Source organism: Fusarium oxysporum, chromosome VIII (assembly GCF_013085055.1).
Source record: "Fusarium oxysporum Fo47 chromosome VIII, complete sequence".
Classification (NCBI taxonomy): domain Eukaryota; kingdom Fungi; phylum Ascomycota; class Sordariomycetes; order Hypocreales; family Nectriaceae; genus Fusarium; species Fusarium oxysporum.
In genome coordinates, this window is record NC_072847.1 from 3,515,827 (window position 1) to 3,542,041 (window position 26,215).

General features: G+C 49.1%; 10 protein-coding genes across 10 annotated transcripts; 3 read left to right on the forward strand and 7 right to left on the reverse strand.

Moving 5' to 3' along the window:
- Positions 1 to 136: 136 nt before the first annotated feature.
- FOBCDRAFT_141910 (endopolygalacturonase PG2) lies at positions 137 to 1,267 on the reverse strand (the record flags this gene model as incomplete). Its single annotated transcript, XM_031187566.2, has 2 exons — positions 137 to 1,012; positions 1,061 to 1,267. 2 exons carry the CDS (start codon positions 1,265 to 1,267, stop codon positions 137 to 139), a joined length of 1,083 nt encoding a protein of 360 aa, XP_031034831.2.
- A 1,232-nt stretch (positions 1,268 to 2,499) lies between these two features.
- On the reverse strand, positions 2,500 to 4,085 carry FOBCDRAFT_322499 (uncharacterized protein; the record flags this gene model as incomplete). Its single annotated transcript, XM_031187565.3, has 2 exons — positions 2,500 to 3,122; positions 3,198 to 4,085. The coding sequence occupies 2 exons, from the start codon at positions 4,083 to 4,085 to the stop codon at positions 2,664 to 2,666; spliced, it is 1,347 nt and encodes a 448-aa protein (XP_031034830.2). The 3' UTR covers positions 2,500 to 2,663.
- A 3,238-nt stretch (positions 4,086 to 7,323) lies between these two features.
- Positions 7,324 to 8,507, reverse strand: FOBCDRAFT_230496 (putative 2-haloalkanoic acid dehalogenase). The gene has a single exon (XM_031187562.3). The coding sequence runs from the start codon at positions 8,273 to 8,275 to the stop codon at positions 7,553 to 7,555; it is 723 nt and encodes a 240-aa protein (XP_031034827.2). The 5' UTR covers positions 8,276 to 8,507; the 3' UTR covers positions 7,324 to 7,552.
- An 873-nt stretch (positions 8,508 to 9,380) lies between these two features.
- FOBCDRAFT_188686 (amino acid permease/ SLC12A domain-containing protein) lies at positions 9,381 to 11,003 on the reverse strand (the record flags this gene model as incomplete). Its single annotated transcript, XM_031187561.3, has 1 exon — positions 9,381 to 11,003. The coding sequence occupies one exon, from the start codon at positions 11,001 to 11,003 to the stop codon at positions 9,381 to 9,383; it is 1,623 nt and encodes a 540-aa protein (XP_031034826.3).
- Positions 11,004 to 11,725: 722 nt separating this feature from the next.
- On the forward strand, positions 11,726 to 13,309 carry FOBCDRAFT_167148 (FAD dependent oxidoreductase superfamily). Its single transcript, XM_031187560.3, has 2 exons — positions 11,726 to 12,308; positions 12,400 to 13,309. The coding sequence occupies exons 1-2, from the start codon at positions 11,733 to 11,735 to the stop codon at positions 13,252 to 13,254; spliced, it is 1,431 nt and encodes a 476-aa protein (XP_031034825.1). The 5' UTR covers positions 11,726 to 11,732; the 3' UTR covers positions 13,255 to 13,309.
- FOBCDRAFT_297750 (uncharacterized protein) lies at positions 13,284 to 15,696 on the reverse strand (the record flags this gene model as incomplete). Its single annotated transcript, XM_059611917.1, has 4 exons — positions 13,284 to 13,655; positions 13,719 to 13,993; positions 14,040 to 14,467; positions 14,531 to 15,696. The coding sequence occupies 4 exons, from the start codon at positions 15,694 to 15,696 to the stop codon at positions 13,284 to 13,286; spliced, it is 2,241 nt and encodes a 746-aa protein (XP_059467794.1).
- A 512-nt stretch (positions 15,697 to 16,208) lies between these two features.
- FOBCDRAFT_142944 (uncharacterized protein) lies at positions 16,209 to 18,186 on the reverse strand (the record flags this gene model as incomplete). Its single annotated transcript, XM_059608153.1, has 6 exons — positions 16,209 to 16,245; positions 16,305 to 16,378; positions 16,428 to 16,639; positions 16,691 to 16,920; positions 16,981 to 17,807; positions 17,899 to 18,186. The coding sequence occupies 6 exons, from the start codon at positions 18,184 to 18,186 to the stop codon at positions 16,209 to 16,211; spliced, it is 1,668 nt and encodes a 555-aa protein (XP_059467795.1).
- A 604-nt stretch (positions 18,187 to 18,790) lies between these two features.
- On the forward strand, positions 18,791 to 20,382 carry FOBCDRAFT_142834 (major facilitator superfamily domain-containing protein; the record flags this gene model as incomplete). The annotated part of the gene is made up of 4 exons (XM_059608148.1): positions 18,791 to 18,955; positions 19,006 to 19,602; positions 19,654 to 20,126; positions 20,181 to 20,382. 4 exons carry the CDS (start codon positions 18,791 to 18,793, stop codon positions 20,380 to 20,382), a joined length of 1,437 nt encoding a protein of 478 aa, XP_059465691.1.
- A 1,419-nt stretch (positions 20,383 to 21,801) lies between these two features.
- On the forward strand, positions 21,802 to 23,542 carry FOBCDRAFT_278658 (uncharacterized protein; the record flags this gene model as incomplete). The annotated part of the gene is made up of 3 exons (XM_031187556.2): positions 21,802 to 22,025; positions 22,077 to 22,499; positions 22,549 to 23,542. 3 exons carry the CDS (start codon positions 21,802 to 21,804, stop codon positions 23,540 to 23,542), a joined length of 1,641 nt encoding a protein of 546 aa, XP_031034821.2.
- A 382-nt stretch (positions 23,543 to 23,924) lies between these two features.
- Positions 23,925 to 25,576, reverse strand: FOBCDRAFT_278659 (cytochrome P450; the record flags this gene model as incomplete). The annotated part of the gene is made up of 5 exons (XM_054706655.1): positions 23,925 to 24,284; positions 24,334 to 24,823; positions 24,885 to 24,993; positions 25,085 to 25,418; positions 25,475 to 25,576. 5 exons carry the CDS (start codon positions 25,574 to 25,576, stop codon positions 23,925 to 23,927), a joined length of 1,395 nt encoding a protein of 464 aa, XP_054562630.1.
- Positions 25,577 to 26,215: the final 639 nt, after the last annotated feature.

Sequence of the window (26,215 nt, forward strand, 5' to 3'; positions counted from 1 at the left end):
CTTGTCTGCGTATCAGGGACAATAGTATTAACTGATAGCATATATGTACAAAGAAAACAAACAATAGAAGATAGTACCAGCTATATGTCATGTTCTACACAACCTCCATGTACTTCTCCTCACCCAGACTCAACACTTAGCAAGAGGCACCAGAGGGAATTCCCTTGCACTTGGTAGAGGTCTTTCCACCAGTGACCTTGTTGTTGGTCCAGGTCCAGTTCTTGCAGTTGGCGCAAAGGATGTAGACATCAGTTCCGCTGGACTTGACAGTTCCGGTGACCTTGTTGATGGTGACGTCGGTGATGGGGACACCAGCAGTGGGGGTTCCAGTAGGAGAACCGTTCTCGTAATCCTGCTCAATGACGATACCGTACTTGGCGATGTTGGAGAGAGTGATGGTGTCGTACTTGACATCGGAAACGGAACCGGTAGCGCCAGAAACGGTCTTGATGCGGACACCGTTGTCGGAGTTGGAGATGGAAGAGTTGAGGATGCGGACAGTCTTGACGGTGTTGTCAGAGCGTCCACCAACGGATCCAATGGAGAGACCGTGGCCGCCACTGCAGTTGCCGCCGGTGAAGGTGATGTTGGTACCAGAGTTGATGGCGAGACAATCGTCCTGGTTCTTGACAACAGCTCCAGAGATATACACGCCGTTAGAGGAGCCAACGTCGAAAGCATCGGTGTTGTGTCCGCCGAGAGAGTCGCCGAGAGAGTTGTCCATGTGAACGCCATAGACGCCCAAGTTGGTGACGCTGTTGATGCTGAAGGCCTGGACAGGGGTGTTGAGAACGTTCAAGTTCTTGATGTTGGAGTTCTTGAGAGAGTGGGCGCTGAAGAACTTGGGCTTCTTCTTGCCGCCGTTGCTGCCCTTGCCATCCCACCATCTCTTACCCTCGCAGTCGATGGAGTGTCCAGCAGCTCCCTCGATGAGAAGATTGTTACCAGTGAAGGAGATGAGAGGGCCCTCCCACTCAGCATAGCCGAAAGTGGTCTTGCCCTGGAAGATGACCTGCAAGTTTTGTTAGATTTGCATGGATAGAGATATGAGTTAGCTCACGTGAGTGCCATCATTGAGCTTGGTCAAGTCGAGAGTGGTCTTGGCAGGAACGGCAATGTTGTTGAGGGTGATAGTAGAGCAGCCAGCCTTGTTCTTAATAGCAGTAGCAGCATCGGTGAAAGTGCAGCTGCCGGCACGAGCCTCAAGAGCTGGGGCCGCAAGTACGGAGGCGACCAGGCCGCTGAGAAGGACAGTTGAAGAGAACATGTTAATGAATGGATTGTTAAAAGAATGGAAGTTTAGAGAAAGTGTATATACGAATTGAAGTATACTGTTGAATGGAATGCTGATGCCAAGAACAAGATAGACGATGCCAAGAGCATGCGGCTCTCTTATATACTAAGTGCACTCCCTATATCTGAAGCGCGCATTTGAAGCTCGAATCATGAGATGTCCGCGCATAGATGCCGTTCAGCCGTGATAGTGGCCCGTGTTTACGATATCATCGGCCCTGCATCTTGATTAGGGATCGCGAGTTTGGTTTTGGGAGGTTCGGGAATTAGATTGATGCTCCACATAGCCCCCAATCTACCGGGGTTAAGATTGAAACGCCAACCTCGACGCCACAAGAAGCTTAGTCAATTGGTGGACTGCATTTTTCCAGAGCACCTGTCAGGCTGTCATGTTTCACCATTGAGTCTGGAATCTGGACCATCTCGGATGCCCGGCACATTGAACGCATTCCAACTGTTTCTCAAACGATTTTTAAATAAGTAAAGCTGCTGCACGTTGCGTGTCCCCAATTGCACTAGCCAATATAGCTTCCCCCGAAGCTTTTCGGCAATAAGGCACGTCGGTGATTCTTTTCATTCGTGGGTGTGTTTCCCCAGATTATGTGGTCTTTACGAGCTGACACTACCTACTTCATTAGCAACGGAACGGCGAACTCTATTCTGTTTAGAATTTGACTTTACTAAGTTAACGTTGATTTTTACCTCCTTTAAGTCTAACACTAAATGTTGCACAGATTATCTTTTCCCTCTAGCTCCGATATGTCAACATAGTGTGATTGGGGGCATGGCGATTTGAATGGGGGAAGCAAGCGTCTCGAACTTCTCAGAGCCCATTTGTCTCATTTTTATCGTCCAGAGGAGTATATGTGCCGGGTAATGAGACAAATTCTATGCCATCAACAGTGAGAACCCAAGCTGATAAGGCGCCCCCAATTGGAGAGGAGTCTGGGTCGGAAACCCGAAAAATGTGTCCCAGGAGTAAGTTCCAAGTACTGGGAGACACCAATCAATAGGCATCAAGTGTTGTGGTGAGCTTGCATCCCATTAACCCATACTCTGCAAAGCCATTACAAGTTTTCATAGGACCAAACATGCCGCCATGCAGACGACCTCATTCTGATTCCCTTTCTAACCTCACTGTACCACGCATCTTTGTATATTCAAAGACAATCTCGTCCTTCAAATGATCATAAGAATCACTGTATTAGTTGTTCGTCTCACTCCACATTACTCAGAGAAGAAAAAGCGGATCCTTGTTATATGAGAGCTACTTTCACTTTGCCAGTATTTAGAAGCTCGTAACCTAATTCCGGTGACTCCGAGTCGCACAGGCCCCGATTGGTGTCCAGATGGGACCAGTATACGTACACTCAAAGTCTATCTGGCCGAAGGGAAATTCTGTACTTTACGACCTCTGGATCCTCGTATTCCTCCATCCACCGAGGATCAAGAGTAATGCTCCATTGCCTCACATGGAACATATCCTGGTTATGAAGGTCTGCGAGCGACTCATAGAACTGAGTGTCCTCCTGTTTCTTTCCCGGAGTTGCCGTCCTTACCCACTTCTCCATGTTATGTTCTTTGGCGACTTCGTCATCGGCCCATATACCAAGAGGGTCTTCACTGTATCCGGCCATCTGGATCATTCTCTTATTCTCAATGGAGAAGGCATTCGTGAAAGTGAGCCACTTGTCGCGACGCGCATTCGCCCAGTAGTCAAGGAGGCCTTCTGGTGCTCGACCGTTTATCACGGCACCAAGAGCGCGACCGAGGGGTCCCGCGTCCAAGAGGCCTGTAGTCAAGCCTAGTCCTCCAATAGGGTTGTTGCTCTACAGGTTATGAGTCAGTACTTCAGATGATCTCGCGGAATATGGTTACAAGGGTCTCTGAGAATCAGTACGCACATGAGCTGCATCTCCCGCCAGCAAAACTCTTCCTTTCCTAAATGTCGAGGCACATCTCTGATGAGGCTTGTACTTGTTTAGCTCCACGAGCTCGTATTCGACAGGCCAGACTGGGAAAATGTGCTTGTAGTGCTCATCGATCTCGGCCCGAATCTCATCGTTTGTCATTCCCGCCTTAACACCAAAGGCACAACGCCAAAGGCCAGCGTCGTCTAGAATGCATACGACGGACCAGTGCACAGGGTCCATGATAAAGTTGGCGGTCGAAAACCCATGCTTCATGAAATCGAAGCGTACGTTGGTTGCGACGAAGTCTTCCTTGGGCCAAGAGAAGCCGTCAAATGTGATGTCGGAGAGTCTGCGGACGGCTGACCCAGCGCCGTCGGCCCCTACCAGCCAGTTGCACGTGTATCTGATCTCGAGGTTTGTATTAGTGTCTAAAGCCGCGACTTCGACTGTATCTTGTCCAGTGTCGGAGTCGATTTGAATGACCTTCTGGCAGAACTTGATCTCAGCATTGTATTTATTGAGGAGATGGTCGACCAAGATTTTGGCTAGCTTGGGTTGCGGGCAATTGAGTCCGGCAGGGAATACATCAGCATCTTGAGTCTTCGCGATAGAAGCGACCCTTTCCTTGTTCTTCCAGAAAGTCATGACATCATTGAGAACAGACTCCTTCCGGACATCGTCGAGTGTGCCAGACTCGAGCAGCTCCGCCTGTGCACAAGGCTGGTAAACAGCCGCGCGGGGAGACTGGTCGACTTGATGGTTTCTCTCTAGAACCAGTACTGGCACATTGAGTTTTGCCAAGTTTACCGCCGTAATTAGACCAACCGGACCTGCCCCAACGATTATAACGGGATGAGGTTTTGGGCTAGGGGAAAGCATGATTTCGTTAATAACAAGCAAAAGTGAAAATTTTCATATAACGTAAATCCGAAATTTAATCGGAAGAAGATGTTGTGGCAGGTGGTCCTACGATACAACAGACAATACTTATAGGAAAGCAAGCAAATGAAGCCTCTCCTCTTTATCCCACATACCAGAACCTCTATTTTGGCAGATCCAGGGTATTTAGAAATGGTCTGCTGAGCTGACCCCACAAAGCAAACCCGCCACCAAGACACAGGTTGCGAGGGGTAGGTAGCATTAAGAGCTCAAGACCCACCATGACAAGCATGGCACATGGGCAAGTGGAACCAGGTAAATAAGTATTTATTTTAATCCTTTGCAGTATAGATACATTTATTTTTAAAACTACTTACTCTTTCCCTTTCACGAGATAGAGGGAGCATCTTGTCTCTTCCAAGCCATGAAACGACTTCAAGGGTCATCTCACAAGGATGGAGTTGGGGATCGTTAGCTGCCATCGTCTTGGCTTGGCTGATTGGAAATTGAATTGTGTCAGCCTGATATAGATCGTTGAGACGTCATAAGCTTTAACTATCAATTAACTTACTCTCTTCTTCAAGCCTATCTTACTCAAGATAAGACACTGCGCACTGACTAACTATTCTGGGATGGCTGCTGGAAAAGCGGGGTGCAGGAAAGTCACGTATGTGATTAGCCCCCGGCCAACATTGGGGAACATGCATTCATACTCGTCGAACCCCCCTTATCTCATATTGAGCTCCCTACTTGATTCAATACGTAACCGTCAATTACAGACCTAGTGGTTATGGAGCATCGAAGACGCGTCTCCCGAGCGTAAGATTCCTAGACAAGCCAGGGAGGGATATACCGAATTCGTCTAATGTCGGATGCGATAGGTGCGATGAATGTCGTCGATTGAAAGAGAAATGTGAAAGCGGCTTCCCGTGCCGCAGGTGTTCTCATCTCCAACGACAATGTAGATACACTGATCCGACCCCAAAACCTCGTGAGTTTCGTGCCTACGTTCCGAGGTGAGTAGCTTCAACGACTGTCGAGAGCATGTCTGACACCTCGAAGAGAAAGCCGTCGGAGACCAGATACGAGCCAGCTGATTGAACGTTCAAGACACATGGAACGGATATTACGGCGCACCATGCCAGGAGTCCCGCTTGACACCGAGAACCTCTCCAATATAGCAGACAGACTCGACGCCGAGCATCAGAGTCTAAATCCGGCCTCAGATGGTCCGAGGGACTTGGAAGGGCTGGGGGACAATTTGGAAGCGTTGGAGATCGATGATGAGGCGTGTACGATGCAACCAGTTGGAGATACGACGGCGCGTTCGTTGACCTCATACTTCACTTGTACTGAGCACGGGTACTAAACCATCACAGATTTCTCAGGGGAATTCTCGTATTGGAACTTCTCCATGCGTATCAAAAACCTAATCGAGAGCCAGATACAAGAGCCGGAGAGCCGCCGAGTATGTTATACTGCCAACAGGCAATGCTTCTCATTCATACCTCATTAACTAATAATGTGTAGGAGGGCAATAGTCAAAATGATGACTCGGATGCTTTTCCACGTGCGCATCATCTACGTCCTGGGCATAATCACTTGTCGGAAGCCATATCATCGTTCCCCCCTGCCAACATATCAAACTTCCTGGTGACAGTCTTTTTCAAGTTCGCAGAGAGCTATCTCTTCTTTATTGAAGAGAGCTGGGTCTTTGAGAAATTAGATCTGCTCTATAAGAGCCCTCAAGGTCTGTCCCAAGCTGGTAGTGAAGTGACGGTCAGCATCCTCCTGACAGTCCTTGCCATTGGAACGCAATACGCTCATCTTGAACACACCAACGGTTCTGAAAACACCTCGACGTCAGGCCTCTTGGAGGAAGAGATAGGCGCCATGTTTTATCAACAAGCAATTCGGCTGCTCCCCGAAATCATTGAGATCTCGTCCCTAGAAAGTGTGCAGGCATGCCTGTTGTTTGGATACTATTCCCTGCCGATTGACGCTTCTGGCCTGGGGTTTATCTACGTTAACCTGGCTACTAGGCTGGGGATACAGAATGGCATGCATCGAAAATGCAGCAACAGCGCCTTTAACGCAAGCGTTATCGAAACTCGAAATCGCGTTTGGTGGACGACCTACGTGTTGGAAAGGTAAGCTATGGCTTCCCCAGACTGCAAATGGAACATGAGCTCCGCTGACTGGAGAGAAGAAAGATATCTATTTTCCATGGCCGGCCTATCTCGGTATCTCGGTCAAATATCGATGCCAGTCTACCCATACATCAGGACGGTTTACAATCAGATGATTGGCGCAAAAGAGCTTCTTACACTAGAGCTTCTGTACAGCTGATGGACTTTCTCGAAGACATGTATCAAGAAATGTAAGTTGAGACCCAAGCTCGACGCATGAGATAAAACACAGTTCGCTATGAATAACACTCATACAGCAACATCTTGCGCAATTGTCGAAAGCGAGAGATAGTCACAATTGTATCGCGGCTTGTGTCCAAAAAGGACGGCTTGACCACATGGTGGCAATCTCTCCCTCCGGATAAAATCGACGCGAATGAGCAACCAACAATGACACAGTCACGTTCGGCAATGCACCTAAGACTCGATTACTGCCTAGTGCGCATGTTTGTCGGGAGACCGTTTCTACTGAAGAAAGAAACAAAAGACTCTGCGACAAGCCCGTCCGTCCCCGAAAACAGCCCTGGGACCAACGAAAGAAGTGCCTCGAAACTTGTGAGTAGCCGAGAAGAGCTGATAAGCGACTGCATCAAAGCGGCAACAGAAGCCCTTGATATTTGTCAGCAGCTACGATCAAGCGGGATGGGTCTCGCTCGGGCCTCGTATTCCGAATATAGTGCGTGTCGAGCATCGTTGCTGGTGCTGATTGCCTACTCGATCCGCAATCTCTCTGACCAATTTCGCAAGTCGTTATGTGAGGGATTGGATATGATACGGGAAATGTCTGCTGCTGGGGAGTCGGCACGGTCTGAAATTTCCTTGATCGAGTCGCTAGAGCGTGCTCTCGCTCGTCTGCACGCTGGAGCACGACCGAACGACGTGGGCAGCCATAACCAAGCATATTCCGATTCGGCATACGAAGCATTCCGCAGCTGGGTAGCCAACTTGGCAGGCAAGAATGCGCTCGACGCCACTACACCAGCGGTTCCGAATGCCTCAGGTGGTCAAGCGGAAATAGACTCCGTGTCTGGCTGGCCCGTAGACTTCCAGGCCCTGTCCAGCATGGACTTTTTCAGTGCTTATGACCCCACGGCTGATCCTCTGCTTCAACTACCCGTCTTTGGTACTGAAAATCTCTCTCCGTCTGATGGATGGCTTACCCAGTCCGAGACCGAAATACTTGGACGATTCATTACAGGACCTCATGGAGGCAACTAGGCACTGCAAGCGATTTATATTAAAATAAGGTTGATCGAGCTTATGTAAAACAGACAAGAACTAAAGCGATGCTTGTACAATCCCCTTTGCCATCTCTGGTAGTGTATCAGCCATAACCTCCATCTGGGCGTCGAAGATCTCAGCGCAGGGATCCTGTTCATATATGGTGCAATAAGCGCCCCGGAAGCCAACTTTGACTGCAGCAGACACGTCCCACATGTGAGCAGCAGCAAACCACTTGATATCATCCGGTGCGAATCGGGCTAGGGTTGGCTTGTATGCAGCCAACGCTGGCTTGGCCACGCCCTGTCCATCGCAGCTGATGAGGTTCTCCAGCGGCATGTCAACGCCAGCGCGCTCAAAGTATCCGCCCACACGGTTGGTATCGCCTGTTGTCAAACACCAGACTGTGAAGCCGGCGTCTCTTAATATTGCAAAACACTCTTTTGCTCCCGGTCGCAACTCGAGGTCCGAATATGCCTGGACACAAGCATCCCTTTCTGCGTCTGTGACGAGTTCCCGTGGTGCCGCAACGCCAACCATGAACAGCGTGCGGTAGAACAAGGTGCGCAAGACTTCCTTGTAGGGACGATGGCGCTCAGAGACGGAGAGAAAGGTGAACTCCAGCTCGGCTGCCGTCATCCAAGTGTAGCCGAATGCATTGGCTGTGATGTGCTTGGCGGCTAGCTTCTCGCCAATGACACGGTCAATGCCGCTGTAGAAGGCATTGAATGACACGCAGGTGCCGACGACGTCGAAGACCACATGCTTTTGATTGGCCATGATGGGGGCTTGATGCCAACCTTGGTTGCAATCCTAGAGGATAGAAGAGAGCGGGGCAAGAGGGGGAAAGAAAGTTTGGCGAAACAAGATAAGATGCGGATAGAAAAGGCGCAATGACCTGAGGTTACGCTGTAGACAATTATCTCAAGAAGAGACGAGTTACAGCATCAACAACAACGTGAAATGGTCTCTTTTATCCAATGATGACTGTGACACTGGTACTCTGTACTCCACTGCACCGGTTATCGCCATTTCATCTTGATCTAGCCTGATGGAGTAGGACCGGTCCGGTCAGACATGATTGGCTACTCCATTCTCTGGCTATCAGTCATCATTATCAGGGATTCCACTTTTGGATCTTGACTCTCCTGGCTCCGGATCGGAGATATGCTAGCGGCACTAAAAAAGTTTAGCGGTATCTTGACATGAGATACTCAGCCGATAAGAGCACGCGGATGCCGCTGTTCCGGTCTGGTTATCCTTTCCCCAGAAGTTATCTACGGAGTACGCGTGTCTTATTGCATGTCTATACTTTAGACTAATAAACTTTGAGCGAATCAACTGAGATGGATAAAAGAAGTTCCATAATGCCTCTCTGAAGATCTGACCCTAATGAGGCATAGTTGGGTCAGACACTAGAGGCCTGTAGTGACTTGCTGAAAACCTAAGCTAGCCAGCAGGCCGGCTCGCTGGTCCACGAGAATCTGCAACACACTCTCGGCATTTCCCACATGTCCCACTTTCCCCGCAAAGTGCAGACTTATCTTAGATGACCGACTGACCATTCTGCGCCATGGTTGCGCGCATCGATGCGAGTCTGGAGCAATTGTTTCTCTGCTATGTCATACCTAACCGTATCCCCATTATTGTCAAGAGAATGGAATTCGCAAATCTTATGCATATTACACTGACACTCGAAGTCGCACATAGGGAATCTTAGATTGCAGCATATGAGGTACAGGGTAGGTCATAGACACTAATAATAAATAAATAACAACTACACTACGTCAAAGCGACCACCTCCTTCGAGCATATAAGAGCTCCACGTGTGTAAAGCCAATACAGCAAAAAATCTCACAAAGCTTCTCCCGCTACCCCCCAACGTTCACGACCACAGAAAGTTCAGTCTTGCCAGCCCGCGCCGAGGCTTTGGCTCCACCCTTGGCTCATTCTCATAACGATCGATTAAATGACGAAGTTCAACGTCTTCCAATGGAATGACCTTGGTCTTGAACCAGAGCTTATAGCCGAAATACATGATAAGAGTGAAGGGCAAATTGAAGTAATTTGAAATGAACGACTCTATCTCCCATTGCCCATGGATAAAGGTCGTGAAGCCGCCAGTGAAGAAAAGCAGAACAAACAAGACAAGAGAGGCGTAGGTCGTATAGGGCTGGAAAGGAGCGGCCCAAGGGAGTTCCTTCTGGCGATTGATTCCTTGCCTATTGCAGGCGTAGACGAATCGCAAATAGACAATGCAGATGGTGATCCAGTTGACCAGGGTAGAGATGGAGACGAGATCCTGCAGCCAGGTGAAGACTGTGCTAGCCGAGTCGGACAGGGTCATGTATCCCAGGGCCATGAACAGGCCATAGAGGGAAACAGCGACATAGGGAATACCGAATCTGTTAATACGCAGGAAAATGGACGGGGCTTGGCCTTGAGATGCCATTCCGTATAGGATTCTGGAACCGCCAAGCATGTTGGAGTTACCCGCTGACCAGGCCGAAGTGAGCACGACAGCGTTGACGATGGACGGCACAACCTTGATGCCTGCGTTTTGGGCAGCAATGACAAACGGCGACATGGAAGCGTCTCCCGTCCATGGTACTAGCTTCTTGTCCGTAGACGGGACGACCAAGCCAATCATGAAGATGGTCACGACGTAGAAGAGGGCGATGCGGATCAAGATACGTCGGGCAGCCATGGGGATAGACTGACGAGGGTTCCTCGTCTCTGCAGCCGCCAGCGTGATGTTCTCTATGCCCGAGTAGGCGTAAAGCGCATTGTTCAGCGTCTTCCAGAAGCCCAAGAACCGGCCAAGAGACCCAGCGATGCCGAGGTACTGAACCATGGGCCCGTAGGGGCTTTTCCAGTACTCGAAGCCGATGGCCTCACCTTTTGGACCGCCACCACAGGTAATGACCAGAGCCATGATGTTGACGCCAACAATGAGCATGATCTTGATTATGGAGAAGCCAAACTCGAGCTCACCGTAGATGCGCACGGCCAGTAGTGAACTGACAATCATGGGAATGCCGAGCACGGTGATCCAGATGGCGCTGTTGATGGTGACCCAGTACTCGATGATGACGGCCGCCGCGACAATCTCGGCGGGGATGGAGACCATGTACGAGTAGACTTGATTCCATCCGTTGGCAAATGCAAGAGCAGGGTCGCAGAAGAGCTCGGCGTAGCGAATGACACCACCACTGAGAGGCGCCAGAGCACCCATCTCGCCAACGCCGCAGACGACACTCGAAACAGCCAAGCCAATGATCAGATACGCCAGGAACGCACCGAGTGGACCAGCATAGGCAATGGCTCGCCCGGAGCTCAGGAACAGACCAGTGCCGATTGTGCCTGCCAGGGCAATCATCTGAATGTGTCGTTGATGTAGACCCTGCCTGAGCTCGTTAGACTCCACGACCGTTCCAGCTATATTCTCGACATCGCTGTCCCGCCGCGTGTCAGTTGCAGGGCCACAGAGTTCCTTTTCCGAAGGCATAGCGTCGACTTTGAGAAGTTGGGGCGAAGCGTCGTGAGTTGACATTTGGCTTCTGCCAAGACAGGAAAAGGAGTTGTATTAGAGACTGCTGCACAAGCAAGCAAGTGAGCAAGCAAGCAAAGCAGAAAAAAGAAAACCGAGTCAAGCCAAGCCAAGATGGTTTCTTCTGTGTCTTCTGAGAAACGAGATGAATGGAGGATCTTGACCATTTGTTTCCCGTATTACGAAACGTTTTTATGTCTGCCACAATTGGCCACGGCTTATCAGTAAGGTAGGCCTAGGATCCTAGTCGGTCTGGGGAAGTTCTGGCTAGGGTGATAGCTGCAGATCAGACCCGGGGTCGACCGGCTATGGAGATATGAGAGCGCGTTGAGGTCAGATTGGCTGTCTTTGACTCCTTGAAAGTGTAGGGCCCTGTAATCCTGTATGCTATGGTACTCCCACTGTGGTGAGCGATATAGCGTTAGCGGCATTGTCAACCGGGGCCGGAACCATTTACCCAAATTGGGTAATGCCGTCCCGGTGGACCCCGAGTCCGGTCTATCTTGCCGTATACAACCATTCCACAACGAAAGCTGACAAACCCGAGCGAATTCGATAGCACAATCCTCTAAATAAAGTTCAGCTAAACTAGAACAGTGTATGCCTCCAGATAACCTCCATACATAACATACCTGAGATACTGATCTTGATTCTGTAAGCAAACTTTTATCACATTACAGCGCAAACATGGCCATCTCAAATGGTAACACACCTCGCACCGCCGGTACGCCCAAATGCATGCCCGTGCCGGACCCAGCGCCATGCTTCTGGCAACAACAGCAGCCACAGGATGTGACTGAGCTCCGCGACCACCGCTCTTCAGAGCAGCTACTTGACTACAGCGACATCGTCATCATCGGCGCTGGATTCGCAGGACTCAGCACAGCGCACCACCTCGTCCGCGATGCCGGCGCCACGTCTATCTGCATCCTCGAGGCCAGGGGTATCTGCTCTGGCGCCACTGGCCGCAACGGCGGACACTGTAGGCCAGACCTCTACGGCCATATTCCCACCTACATAGATCGAGCCGGCGAGCGCGCTGGCGCTGAGATTGCCGAGTTTGAGATTGCCAACCTGCGCGCCATCAAGAAGATCATTGATGAAGAGAAGATCGATTGCGACTTCACTCTTACCCGATCCATTGATGTCTGGTGCAACGAGGACTCAGCCAAGAAAGCAGAGGCCGTCTACCAGTCAATGGTGTCTCACAACTTTGAGTATATGGATGATGTTGTGTTTTATACAGGCGACAAAGTAGAAGGCGTAAGTGGCCCGAATACCAGTCCAGATTGTTTTGTGTGGGGACCACATACGTTGAGGAAGATAGCTACTGACCAAGCCATCTATATAACAGATCTGCGGTGTTAAAGGCGCTGTTGCATGCGCAAGCTTCACGGCCGGGACCATGTGGCCCTTCAAATTCTTGATGCACCTCACAAGACAACTCCTCACCGCAGGCGTCAACGTCCAGGCACATACACCTGTCACCTCCGTGACGCCAGACCCCTCGGGTGACGGCTCGTTCATCGTCGAAACGCCTCGTGGCAAGATACGAGCAGGCAAGGTCATCCACGCTAACAATGCCTATGTCTCAGCGCTTCTCCCGGAATACAGCAAAAACATCATCCCCTGTAAGGGTATTTGCTGTCGTATCACCGTCCCAGAGGGAACCACGGCGCCGCTATTAAACAACTCATACATCACGCGCACCAAGGATAACACACTCTCGTACTTTATCCCTCGACACGATGGTAGCATCATCGTAGGTGGTGCTGCATCTGTTTTCCGGCCTTTCAAGGAACAGTGGTATGACAACGTGGACGACAGTGTCCTTATCGACTCTGCAAAGGACTACTACGAAGACTACATGCAGCGAACCTACCGGGGCTGGGAAGATACTGGTGCCAAAGTGAGCAATATCTGGACCGGCGTCATGGGTTACTCATATGACTCAAATCCACACATTGGTAAAGTTCCCAGCAAGGATGGGCAATTCATCGTTGCTGGGTTTAATGGACACGGCATGCCTGTCATCTGGTTGGCAGCCAAAGAGCTGGCTCGGATGGTATCCCAAGGGACTCAATTTGAGGAGACGAAACTCCCCCGCTTGTTCCAGACAAGCCAGTTCCGCATTGACCGGGCACAGAGTGGTAAGGAGGAGGATGGTGATATTATAGGCACTGGCAATTTTACTACTACAAAGCCATAGTATAAGAACTGAAAACGATAGAACGCATGTCAACTATACATAGACTCCCACCACATGAAAAGATCTGGAGCCAAGTCCAAGTCAAGAAAAGCATTCCAGTCATCAACTCCCTCAACTGCCATATTGTTAAATGTGCAAGCATAGGCAGCATCCTCGAAGCCGCCTTTCAGCTGAAGTTCAGCACCATCACTGTCTTCCCTTGTTTCTTCTCCTGATGCTCTATCAGGGCTGCCCGACGCGGCTGGTAGAGCTATCTGTAGCATAATGCCCAGGAACTTGGCATATCGGATTGCCATATGCGAATCATCAGGGGAGCCACTGTGGACTGCATTGATAACGCGAAGTAGAAGATAGATATTTGGATGTGCCCGGTTTATGTTCTTGGTTTGTGCAAGGGTTGCCTAGTGTATAATGCCTGTCAGACATCTATGGGGATATGGTTCTGCTTGGAATGTGCAATGTACCTTGAGCAGATGAAGACTCGCAGCAACGATGAAGAGCCAACATCGAACTGGTAGATATTTGATCAGCCCCGAAGGCTTCAGGAAATCCACAACTATAGATAAAAGTGCGTGGCCGGCCTGTGTTGCCTGATCCTCAAACTCAGACAAGGCTTGAAGCCTTTCTTGCGGCAGGGCTCTGGATCCAACTTGTATGGCCTGTGCTGCTGGAGCAAAGCAAAATAAGCTTATATAGTAAAACTCCATCAGAAGACATGCATTTAATAACGAATTGAAATCTGAGAATTGTAAGCTGAGGTATGTTTTCTCGTTTCTTGAACGTACCATCTTGATGGTAATACTGCCGTCTCCAACGCTGCAGGGCTCTTCGCAGGCGTTCCAAATGAGGGACGAGGTCTAGGTCGGAAAATGATCCACCGCGGGCTTTCAATGAGTGCAAAAATTCTCTTCCCTTTCGAGTCTCTATAGAGAGTTCGAAATAGCCTTCCCAGAGATGACTGTCCAGTAGAGACTCGGCGAATGTCGTTGCGAAGCGGTCTTTGACTACTTGTCTCGACTTCTCTGGCAATAGTGGCTCTAGACCTAGTCGAGTCGCAAGGCCTTCGTCTGCGAGGTATATGAACACACAGAGGAGACCATTCCATTCTTTTTTAATAGAGTCCAGATTGGAGGAAGCGACTCTGGAACCAAGCGATTCGTGCTGGAAGCAGCAGCCCTCGTGGGCTAAAGCAATAGCGTTGGAAAGAAGACTCCTATTCCACAGTCATGAGTGCACTCTATTGAGATAGAGTCAACAAGGCATGCGAAATGCTTACCATGACATCTTATTGCTCCGATATGCTGGAGATACAATATTCAGCTTTTCCATTAATGATACCATCCCATACCGTCGCTGTCCAGTGAGTGAGTCTGTGTTATTGGGCGAAAGCTTGAAGCCATCACCATTGGCATAGCCATGAGCTTCATCTTCTCCTTCTGTAAAGTCAGTCGGGTTGTTAATAGCCTTCACATGCCAATCTATCAGAAGCAGCATCGCCGCTATCGCTCCAAGAGAGCGCGTCGTGGTAGACCCCCACATGACGGACTGCAGGGATCGCTGGAGGATCCTCCACGTTTGCCAGTGTATTCGCTCGGACCTGATTTCGCCATGATCTCCAGGCAGTGGAAAGTACCTCGAGGAGAGCGTGACGAGACAGACTACCAAAAGAGGCTCCTCAGCAACAAGTTGTCCATAAGTGCTCATATCGCGGTAGTAAGACGGTACGACTGGCTTCAGCGGCCATAATTGATCGAAGAAGAAACCTAGGTAGTCCATCACTTCCTGCTTCGATACAATCCCTTTTCTGATGAGTGAAAAGCTTTTCCATGCTCTATCTAGATTGAGGGATGGATCTGAGATAACAGTCGGAGGGGCAATAGATGAAGCTTGGCTTTGGAGGCCAGGCGTGGCAGACGGGCTATTGTAGGCGTGATTACCGCTCGCGGCGAATGTCAGAAGGTCTAGGGCATCTGATGCATTGTGTATATGTGTAGAAATAAGTCTTTCCCTTGCGTCTAATGCAGTTGGGGTCCTTGGACTCTGGGAGCAGTCGGCGACGAGTCCGTCATCCACATGTCCTTCCTTATTGGGAGGACGAACTGGAACATCTCGAGGCGCAAGTGGTGTTGAAGTTGGAATTTCGAGATCGGTCTCCGTATGATTGTGACGCGACACTGGCTCAGGGGTCTCAGCTGGAAGCGACAGCTTTCTCTTGGTGCGTCGCGACGCTCTGAACTCACAAGGCTGATTGTCTGTTGAGCATCGCTTACACGGCTGCCTCCGGTCTGATGTCGGCTCGCAGCGGGTCTTGCGCCTGCGGCAACGCTCGCAAGATAAGTACGCGCGGCGTCTTTTAGATTCAGGAGGTGAGTCTGCTTGGTTGATGGGGACGAAGTCAAGCTGCGGACCCTGCCAGCCGTCGTTGCCGTTGTGATCCGTCATGTTGGAGTTATCCGAGCATTGTTACACCCGCTTCCCGCACGACAACGCCTGCCAGACTGCAGCTTGGAGAAGTTGGCCGTATGCTTCGGAGTTTGGCTACTGGGAGAGGGTACGTGTGAATGATGCTGGAAGCATCTCCAATGCCGACACAATTCTTGGATCCGGCTATTCTGGATATCCGGGGAAGGGCTTGTCCAGAACAGGTTGGATCAACTCAAACCCCGCACTTCCCCTTGTGATGTTCCCTGCAGCTTGCCCGGACTAGCCTGATTAGGGCAGTGTTTCACTCCAGAGTACGGTGAGCTTCTTACCCGCAGTATGCATTTCAGCCCAGGGCGAGCGAAAAGATGGTTATAGTAATTTGCTTAGTTTTATTTGTAAAGTGCATACATATTTTTTGGATACTTATATCTATTTATCCTGACTATAACGTTTATACTCCATCCCTCAACACTTAGGTCCACGGTCAAGTAAATACAGACTTTGGAATCTCTCGCAAGAATCATCTTTCTTCATGGATCGAATACCTTACCCGGGTTCAATAGCCAACTGATAAGAGCCTTAGCATATATTCACGATACGTTAAGCGGATGTCATCATGTACTCACTGGGGATCAAGGGTGTCTTTGATAGCTTTCATAATGCCGATAGTTGCAGGACCGAGCTCTTTCTGTAGGCAATGCTTTCCTTTGTTAGCTGAACCCCAGACAGTCAGGCAGTAAAATAATTACCTTCTTGCCCAATCCGATCCCATGCTCTCCTGATACTGTGCCCTCCATCTCCAGTGCTCTCGCCATCATCCCATCCACACAATCAGACACAGCTTGACGTTCCTGCTTATCATCTGGGTTGTACATAACAACCTGATGGAAGTTGCCATCACCAACATGTCCCATAACACTGTTGAAGAGTCCAAGTTGGCTGGCCCTTTGCTTCGAGATTTCTGTGACTATTGTGTAAGTCCATGCCAATGTCAGAGGAACCATGCTCTTACCGATTAGCTCGGCCATTCGAGACAGAGGTACGGCAACATCTGTGGACCAAATCTGAGTACCCTCTGGTCGGACGGCAAGGTTTGCCCACAAAGCTTGTTTTCTGGCAGACCAAAGCGATTGCATCTCATCCTCCGTTTTGGCAAATTCGAAAGAACGACAGCTGCTGAACTTTGCGATCTCCTTAGTCAAGTTGATGCTGTCTTGAACTGCGTTCTGAGAGCCTGAGAATCTGCATATTGGTGAGCATTCGGACTCTTTCAGTGATAAATAGCAGCCGCGTGCTACTTACTTTAGGAAAAGGGTAGGATATTCATCCCATACTCTTCCACCTGCTCCGCCGCTCTGGTTAATGACCTTCATCTGCACATCATCCATCATTTCCAGGGCAGCGAGAGGCACTCCACGTCGCATCATCTTAAAGGCCGCATCCGCCGCCTCTTTGACTGTCGAGAAGGTAGCTGTTGCGACAGAAAACTTCTCCGGAATTATGGCTAGCTTCAGCGTCGCTTCAGTGATTATACCTAATGTCCCCTCAGATCCAGTAAAGAGAGCTGTGAGATTATAGCCAGCTGAAGTTTTCCGAGGTCGGTGGCGAGTTTTGATAACCGATCCATCTGAGAGCACTACTGTAAGGTTAATAACATAATCCTTCATAGTTCCATATCTCATAGCATTGGTACCACTGCAGTTAGTAGCTATCATGCCACCGATCAATGCAGTCGGGCTAGGATCAAGCGGCAAGAAGAGTCCAGTATCCTTGATCTCTTCATTCATATTCGTCCAATTGACACCAGCCTGGACCACGATATCCATATCCTCAGGGTGAAACGCCACGATTCTATCCATGCCAGACAGGTCGAGACATACTCCGGAATGAGGGGAGCTAAAATTGCCTTCAACGCTGGATCCAGCCCCGTATGGAATCATCGGGACTTTGTACTTGGTGCAGATACGTGCAATACTCGAGACTTGTTCAGTCGTCTGTGGTCGGACAATTGCCACTGGTCGTACATCGGTATTTGACGTGGACCACTCTGAGTAGCCATGTTCTTCGAGGTCATCCGAGTCTACGCTCACGATGTCTTTCCCAAGTAGTTGACGTATCTCATTGACGGCCTAAGTGGTCAGCAACCCGTATTTAGTTGCATTTGAAATCTCTATATCAGCGTACCTTTAACATAGTTGCCCTATCCGCATATGACATTACAGCCGGAATGGGTGATCTGTCACTTTCCCTCCACCTGGGAGTAGTGTCTTCTGCTGTTTTCCGGAGTAAATCAATGCCTATAGACGGTGCAAGGACCAAGCCGCTCACTGCGACTCCGAGTCCTAGCAGGAAGTACCCTAGAGGATGATGTCTCTGCCGACTGGACCGCACATTGGAAGAAACATATCTTGCCGACGAAAGAGGTTGACGGATAGCGGTGCATTGCCTTGACAGAGCTAGCAAGGACGGCCGAGACAAGCTTGAAGAAATGGTCGATATGATCACCATTTTAGTCTTTGATTAATGAGTAAATGCGGCCTGGGAAGTGTAATGTTAATCTTGAAATATTTAATAGTGATGGAGAAACCCTCATACGATAAGTCAGAAGGTACCTTTTTCGCGTGCCACTAAGAGGAATACACAAGTGATTACGAGTTTCACTTCTGTGCTTAAACTCGGAGATGATTGAGTTGGGGAAATTGGGGCCGAGGCCACTGGCAAGCCGCGGTCTCGGATATTCCCAGAGTAGACTAGCCGGTTCGATATCCGACCGGCTCGGATATTTATGGAGTCTTCGGACCGTAAGCGCTGCGGCATTCCACCGTTGGATTGGTCTGATGCGACTCGTCTTGTGGGTTTATGGCTGTGTGGGGTAATGCACTGCCAGCTGCATATTCAGTCGATGTGACGAGATCCGGGGTAGATGATCTGGGGTTGGTGCAATTGAAGCATCTACCATTCAGTATATAAACCCACAACATCAGTCCACTTGTGCTCAGCTTGGCTCAGACAAACAATCTGGCGAGATCCTTCTTTCATCATCCTTGCTGCATTCATATTTTATTCATACTCCTCGAATTATCCACCACACATGCCACCTTCGATCACGACAATGACACGCCAGCAGGATGAGGCAAGCTCCAAGACTAGTATTCACAGCAAAGTATCCGCTGCCAATCTTGAGACTGTTCCTAGTTCGGTTATTGGAACCAGCTTCGAGCTTGATGAAGAGACGAACAGAAAGTTGCTTCGAAAGATCGATTGGAAGCTGATGCCTGTGGCAGGTCGACTCTCCCTACTTACTTGGACTGAAACTGACTCTCAAAGCTCTGCTTCACCTACGCCCTGCAATACTACGACAAGGCCATCCTCAGCCAGGCCGCCATCTTCGGTTTGCGAGAGGACCTGAAACTCACCACTGGCATCAGATACTCTTGGGTCTCCCTTATCTTCTACTTTGGATATATCGCCGGCACTTATCCCGCCTCTTTCCTCGCCCAACGTTACCCGATTCGAATCGTCTGCACGGCTATCTGCATCATATGGTCTTTTGTCATCCTTTGCACACCAGCCTGCACGTCCTATACCGGTCTCCTTATCAATCGCTTTATGCTTGGTCTTGTCGAGGCAGGTGTATCACCTATCTTCATGCTCGTCGTAGGCCTCTGGTACACCCACTCGGAGCAGGTCTCACGATCTAGTTGGTGGTATTCTTGCAGCGGAGGATCTCTTCTCATCTCACCACTAATCAATTACGGACTTGGCCATATCAAGGGAGGCGCTCTCAACTCTTGGCAGTGGATGTATATCATCGCTGGACTCGCTACTCTGGCCTGGGGTATTGCCCTCTGGTGGCTGTTTCCCGATAGCCCTCAGAATGCCAAGGGGTTTACGGAAGCCGAGCGCCTTCTTCTCCTGGAGCGAGTCCGAGAAAACAATGCCGGTACTGAGGACAAACATTTCAAGCCCTACCAGTTTCGGGAGGCCTTGTTTGACTATCGACTTTGGGGTATCATGATTCTATCTATCGTGTCCTGCACGGGTTCCGGCGCCGTCACAACGTTTGGAACTATTGTCTTTAAGGATATGGGCTTTGATATATTTACTTCACTGCTGCTCAACCTACCCATTGGAGCTCTCGCCTTCATTTGTATTCTCGGTTCAGGCTACATTGGCAGAAAGGTTCCAAACTCTAGGTTGTATGTCATCGCTGGGGCATGTGTCCCTGTCATTCTCGGTTGTTCCTTGATCTGGCAACTTCCAGACTCCAACAAAGCAGGACGCATCATCGGCTTCTATCTTGTGAACTTCTTCTCCTCTGCATGGGTTCAGTGCATCGGCTTAGGGACTTCCAATGTTGCTGGGCATACTAAGAAGGCTGTGTATGCTGCTTCAACGTTTATCGGTTACTGTCTTGGGAACATCATCGGCCCTCTCATGTTTGACGCGTAAGTGGACTACGGTTGTTCCACACATATGACCGTGTATGCTGATTATCATAGGAAATTTGCTCCTCGCTATGACGAATCATTTACCGGAATTATGATCTGCTTTACGGTCTGTGTATTTGCTGCCCTTGCACTTCGATGGTTATTCGATCGGGAGAACAAGCACCGCGATACGACTTATGGTTCTCCTAACCTCAGTCACGGTTTAGAGGATCTGACGGATCGGGAAAACAAATCATTTAGATACAGGCTATAATCTGTGATAAATAATATCACTGGAAATAAGGATTAATATTATAGTAGCTTGGCTTGTCATTAGCCCCTTGACAGATCAGCAACTGGTCCTGTGCTGTTTCTTATGCCTCGCTCTCAACACATTAAGACGTAATATATAAACCATTTCGTAAGTAACTGTTATAATCTACAAGAAGTTATTACTTACGGCTTGCATCGACGCCATGTAGGACAGCTGCATTAATACTCATGGACGTCGGCTCCCACAACAGCGACATGTTGAGTGGCATTCTCAGGACTGATCCTCCCATCCATAGAGTGATCTTGCCATAACGAGAGCCATACGATCCACCTGCATTCTGAAGGTCTGTCAATCATGTCTCATTTACCCTACTACCGGTATTTCCGAAATGCCGTGACATATGGGTTTGTAAGCCTATAGAGTTTAGAGCGGTGGGGTAAGGCTATGTTACGGTAGGCTACCGGCTCGGAATTGCTGAACACGCGAGTATGGTTAATACCCAATTAAAGTAAGGTTAACTGCCGCACTTAAGGGTTAATCTAGTCCCCAAGGGTAGCATTCCTAGGCAGCAGAGTAAGCTAGATCATAGCCCCACCATATCCGGTATACATAACTTCATATATATAACTTGTTAATAATGGGATATGAGCGAATTACAGCAGGTAAAGAAGCTAAGTACCCATCCTGATCAAAGGTTTGTTTTATTCATACATCACCTTATACATCCGTGCTGAGGGCTTTCACATGTCAAGCGATAGTTACCTCGGCAGCGAGACGAGTGGCTCGATGCTATCCGTAATATCCTGATTTAAAAACAGCCCGGAAGCTAACCAGGACCACTCTGGCGGATTAACATAATAAAAATTAAAACTTCTTAGGTAGGATTGTTAACTACACTATCTGCCCTTGATCCATCAGATACTATTCATCAGAGACCAAGAACACATTCTGTCCCAAGTCACTCAAGTTCATCGAGTTGAGGATCCCACAAAGATGAACGAAGGCACAGTACTCGCGCTACCGCTAGCCAAGCCGTGAAAGTTAGCTCCATTCGGCAGTTGTCTACCAATACAACGTCGTGGTAGCCGGAGGGTTTAAAATGCAGATCTTAACCATATCCGATTCAAGAGCAAAACAAGTGACCCACATTACGCTTTTCATGAAACCGTCCATGACATTTACTGGTTACGGAGGTTACGGAGTCCTCATTTACTCGTATATAGGAGGCTTAGCTATGGCAGCCGGGTCCGTGAATCCCGGGCAGCGAAACAGTATAATAATACCCAAACACAATACCAGAAAGCCCTCCTTTTCTGATGCTTTTCGACTATCAACCAAATTACATGCAACGCTTATACTGAACATAACTATACTATATCTTATTTACTGAATCTCCATCTGCCGTTGGAAACTTTAAAAATGGCTGGTTATAAGACACATCTCACGGTACTGCAGAAAACAGCTCAGGCCACTCCATTGCTCCCGGCCCTTAAAATACCACAGCTTTCATCAGACGGTGAGCTCCAAGGATGGAAGGATATCACCTACTCGCAGCTTTTGCATGACGTTGAGCAATCTGCCAAGTATTGGTCCCGTGAGCTTTCAGAAAAGGGAATTGACACTGGATCAGTCATCGGATTATGGTAAGTAAAAAAGTCTCGAACCGCCAGACACTGTCACTGACCTGTTTTGAGGCTGAGGGGAATTACTTACCTGGATCTCCTGCATATATGGGGCATATCCAGAGCTGGATGCGTTCCTCAGCTTATTTCGGCTCACTTAACAAGCAACACCGTGGTCAGAGAGCTCCTCAGCGAAGCTAAAGCAAAGGGTCTTATCCATGATCCGGCGATTGCCGTGTCTGGGGGTGAAGATGTTTCCACATTTCCTGCTGTTGATTTCCTCGGTCTGGCTGTCGAGCAGTCCCCGCTGGCTGAAGTCAAGAGCCCCACGTCGGGTGACGAGATTGTTTTTATTCTGCACTCTTCTGGATCTACGTCTGGGAAACCGAAGCTGGTTCCTGCAACGACTAGGTGGCTGGATTGCAACATTCGTAAAACCCAGCACTTTACATTCCGGGGTCCAGGAGCCGAATACCAGGAGACTATTGTGGCTAGGTAAGCGAGTAAACTATCGAAGTCAGCATCGACTAACATACCAATATAGTGGAAGCTTCTGTCATGTCGCGAGCACACTCGCATTCATTTCATACGTCAATAAAGGCTCCTGCATGGCCCTACCCACGTCACTCCCCTATTCACTTCCCGAGCTACGGAGAATTGTTAAGGAGTGTAAAGTGACAGTGTTTAACATGTTTTCCTCGTTCTTGGCCGGCGTCATCAAAGAAGCTCGCAAGGACCCCGAGCTTCTGGCCATACTCCAGAGCTTTGATGCCTGCACTTGTGGTGGACTTCCACTGGAGGAAACTGAAGCAGCATGGGCTCGGGAGCAGGGTATCAACCTAGTCGACCTCTTCGCCAGCACAGAGGTTGGCTGTATGTTGATTGGCGTGGGGGGGCGACAGGGGAATTTATTGCGGATGTGGCCTGAATCAACATTTGAGATGCGACCCATCTCCGTCGCGCCAGATGACACTGTCGGCGGTGCGCCCAGCAATGCCGCTAATGGTGCATCAAGTGGGAAGCTTGTGGAACTAGTGGTTCCCAAATATGCGCCTGAATGTCCGCACCCTTCGCTCTGTGACCAAAAGACAGGTGACTTCATTACAGGCGATGTCTTTCTGCAAGTCGAACCAGACCGCTACATCTCCAAGGGCCGCAATGACGATTGGATCAAGATGGAGATCTCGCTGCGCTGTGATACGCGATCCATTGAGAACAACGCACTTGAGACGTGTGGCAAGGATCTCATCAGCGCCGCGGTGGTCGTTGGAGCTGCCAGACCTTCACCAGCGCTTTTTGTCGAGGCCAAACAAATCGAGGGCCACGATGAATTGCAGGCTGAGATTTTGCGTCGCATTAGCGCATTCCATGAGCGCAGATATAAACACGAGCGTATCCTCGACTCGCGACTTATTATCGTCGTGCCTAATGGTGCACTACCAAGAACTGCAAAGGGTAGTATACAAAGGAAAGTGGTTGAGAGAGAGTTTAAAGAAGACTTGGACAGAATTTATTCGGAGGTGTATCCTAAGAAGTGAACTTGAGATTTATTAGCAAGGTAGAGATTAACTTGTTTGTAAGAAAGTTGATTACAAGAGCTCCGCCATGTTGAAAACACTAGCCAGTAGCCAATTCGAGTAAGGGAAGGACTCCCAAAAGCTGCGGGACTTCCAAGACAAAGAGCTCGGTACCTTTCATGGTCAACTTGTCACCTTGTAATTATCTTTGTTAATTGCATTAATATTGCTAGATCATGCGAGATTGCGGGGAAGTCTGTTTTAAGTGTTATTCACAAGGCACTACTGGTTCAGCGCGGTGCAGATTCATAATAGACATCGAACTGAGAAATAAGTGGAAACGCGTTCTTCTACCCAATGTGTTCGTGCAAAAGGCATGTACACTATCCATACCCATGCGCTCCTAAGAAATTGATGCTTCATCCTGTCGCAGCTTCAGAGTGATGTTCAGAGGGTCTTTATCCCAAACAAGGAAGGATGTTTGCTTCTCATGCCAATCCGATTGACCAGGCTTAAGCTCAAAGTCAAACTTGAAAAGAATATGAGAAAGAATGACCCGTAATTCCGCGTAAGCAAGATTCTTGCCGATACAATCTCTCGCGCCGTAGCTGAAAGGCTTGAACACTGCGCGGTTATCACCTGCGTACTTTTCATCGTAAAGAGCGTGCGTCGTGGGAAGCCACCGCTCTGATCGGAATGAGTCGGGGTCGGCAAAGTTGCTAGGGTTTCGGAAGGTAGCCCATTGATAGACAGTGACAACAGTCTAGAGATCATCAACCTTTGAAAGAAGGACAGAGGTATTGTCAACTTACCCCTTTGGGGAAATACTTGCCGCCAATTGTTGCTCCTAGGCAGACTCTTGGTGGTGTTTCGGCAGCAGGCGGGTAAATCCTCAACGTTTCTTCAATACACGCATGTAGATATTGAAGTTGTGCTGTACTCTTCAGTGTTATGTCACTAGCGTCAGTAAAGGCGCCACGAATCTCATCGACGAGATAGCGGTAAACCTGCGGGTGTGTGCCAATGTAAAAGAAGGCGCCTGACAAAGCAGTCGCAGTGGTCTCACTAGCAGCTCCAATGACGATCGATGAATTGACTAGCAATTCTGTCTCACTCATGGCAGTCACGCCATCCTTACCTCGCCTGAGCATGTAAGTCATGAAGTCTCGCCGCCCCTCAAATGGCTGTTCACCGAGGGCAACGCGTGCTTTGGCCTTTTCCATAGACATCTCGGCGCTTTCCATAGACTCCCGAATGTGCCTGTATCCAATCGCAAGGATGAAGGGCTTGAGGAGGAGATATCTGTCCATCAAGCGCATCATGCCCTCACCTCGAATGCCATCGAAGAAATTCTTTCACCCACGGATGATAGCCACCAGATTTCAAACCTCCAAAGCTCTCGGAGAAGGTAAGGTCGCCTTTGATGTCAAACGTTGTCAAGTTGACCCAGGTCACAATGTCGATCGGCTCGCCTGACTCGACACGCTGTGTTAGCTGTTTCATGAGGAGGTCAATATACTGTAGGATAACGCTCTGTTGCTCAACCAGGGCGGCGTCGCTGACGTCGATGATCATCCTTTTGGGCACCGATAAGACTCATTCCATCACCCGGAAAGATGAAGTTGGGATATTTGGAAAACTCTGCTTTGCCAGGCTGGTGACCGTAGACCTGAGGCCAGCCGATGCTTCCATCCACGGCTATATGATTCGGACCGATTCGAACAATGGGACCGTATTGTCGATGAAGCTGAGCTGCCTCTCGAAGCCAAGTACCTATAATGTGACTCTTCCATTGTGTAAGGAAACCTGTAATGGCATGGATTTTGCGACCTGGGACCTCGGCGAGAGGATGGAAATAGAGTCGATAAATAATAACAGCAGGAATGGCAACAATAAGCTAAATGGGTCAGAGAGAAAATTTTCTCGTCCATCGATAGCAGTGGCTGAACCTACCGTAGTAACACAAAGAATGAGACCAACTTCGACGTTCGGCGTGAGTCGCTGGATATGTGCTATCAGCCTCTGCGAGTATTTGTTGATGTCAAATGAAAGCATGATGTTGTTTTGAGGTAATAGCTAATGTCTTGGTGTAGCTCTGTTGTTGAGGTCTCAACTGTGTTCATTCCGTCAGGTTATCATATACCATTAGACTGGTAAACCTCCAGCCTGGTCATAAAAGCATGCCCCTAGTCTTACAAGATACCCACTTGTTAAGGGCTATGCATCGTCGTCGTCACCAGCCTCAGAATCAAGCGAATGGCTCGAATCAATGCCTGCATTGGGCATTGGCTCCCAATTCTAATAGTATAATATTCCCTGTTCGCTGTTTGGCCTAAAAGATCCAATTCGGGGCGCGGGCCGAGCAGTCCGCGAAATCCGCAATCCGTGAGAGGGAGGACTGTGCGACTACCCTGTACGAGACTGTTAAACCTTCTACAGTAGTCGATCTTGTGGTTCTTTTCATTAAGAATAAATGATGTTAAAAAAAAAAAGTTTCTAATTTGTCAGGTCATTCAAAAAGACGATATCGATTTATGTGTTGTAGTATCCCCGATTTGCACCCCAGAGGTATAGGCATGTTTGTCCAACAAATAAGCTAGAGGTTGAACATCCCCCCATCATACCCCTATCACAAGTATTTAATTCAGCATCCAACAGAAGAGTTCATCAGGCATCCCAAGATATTTTTGTCTC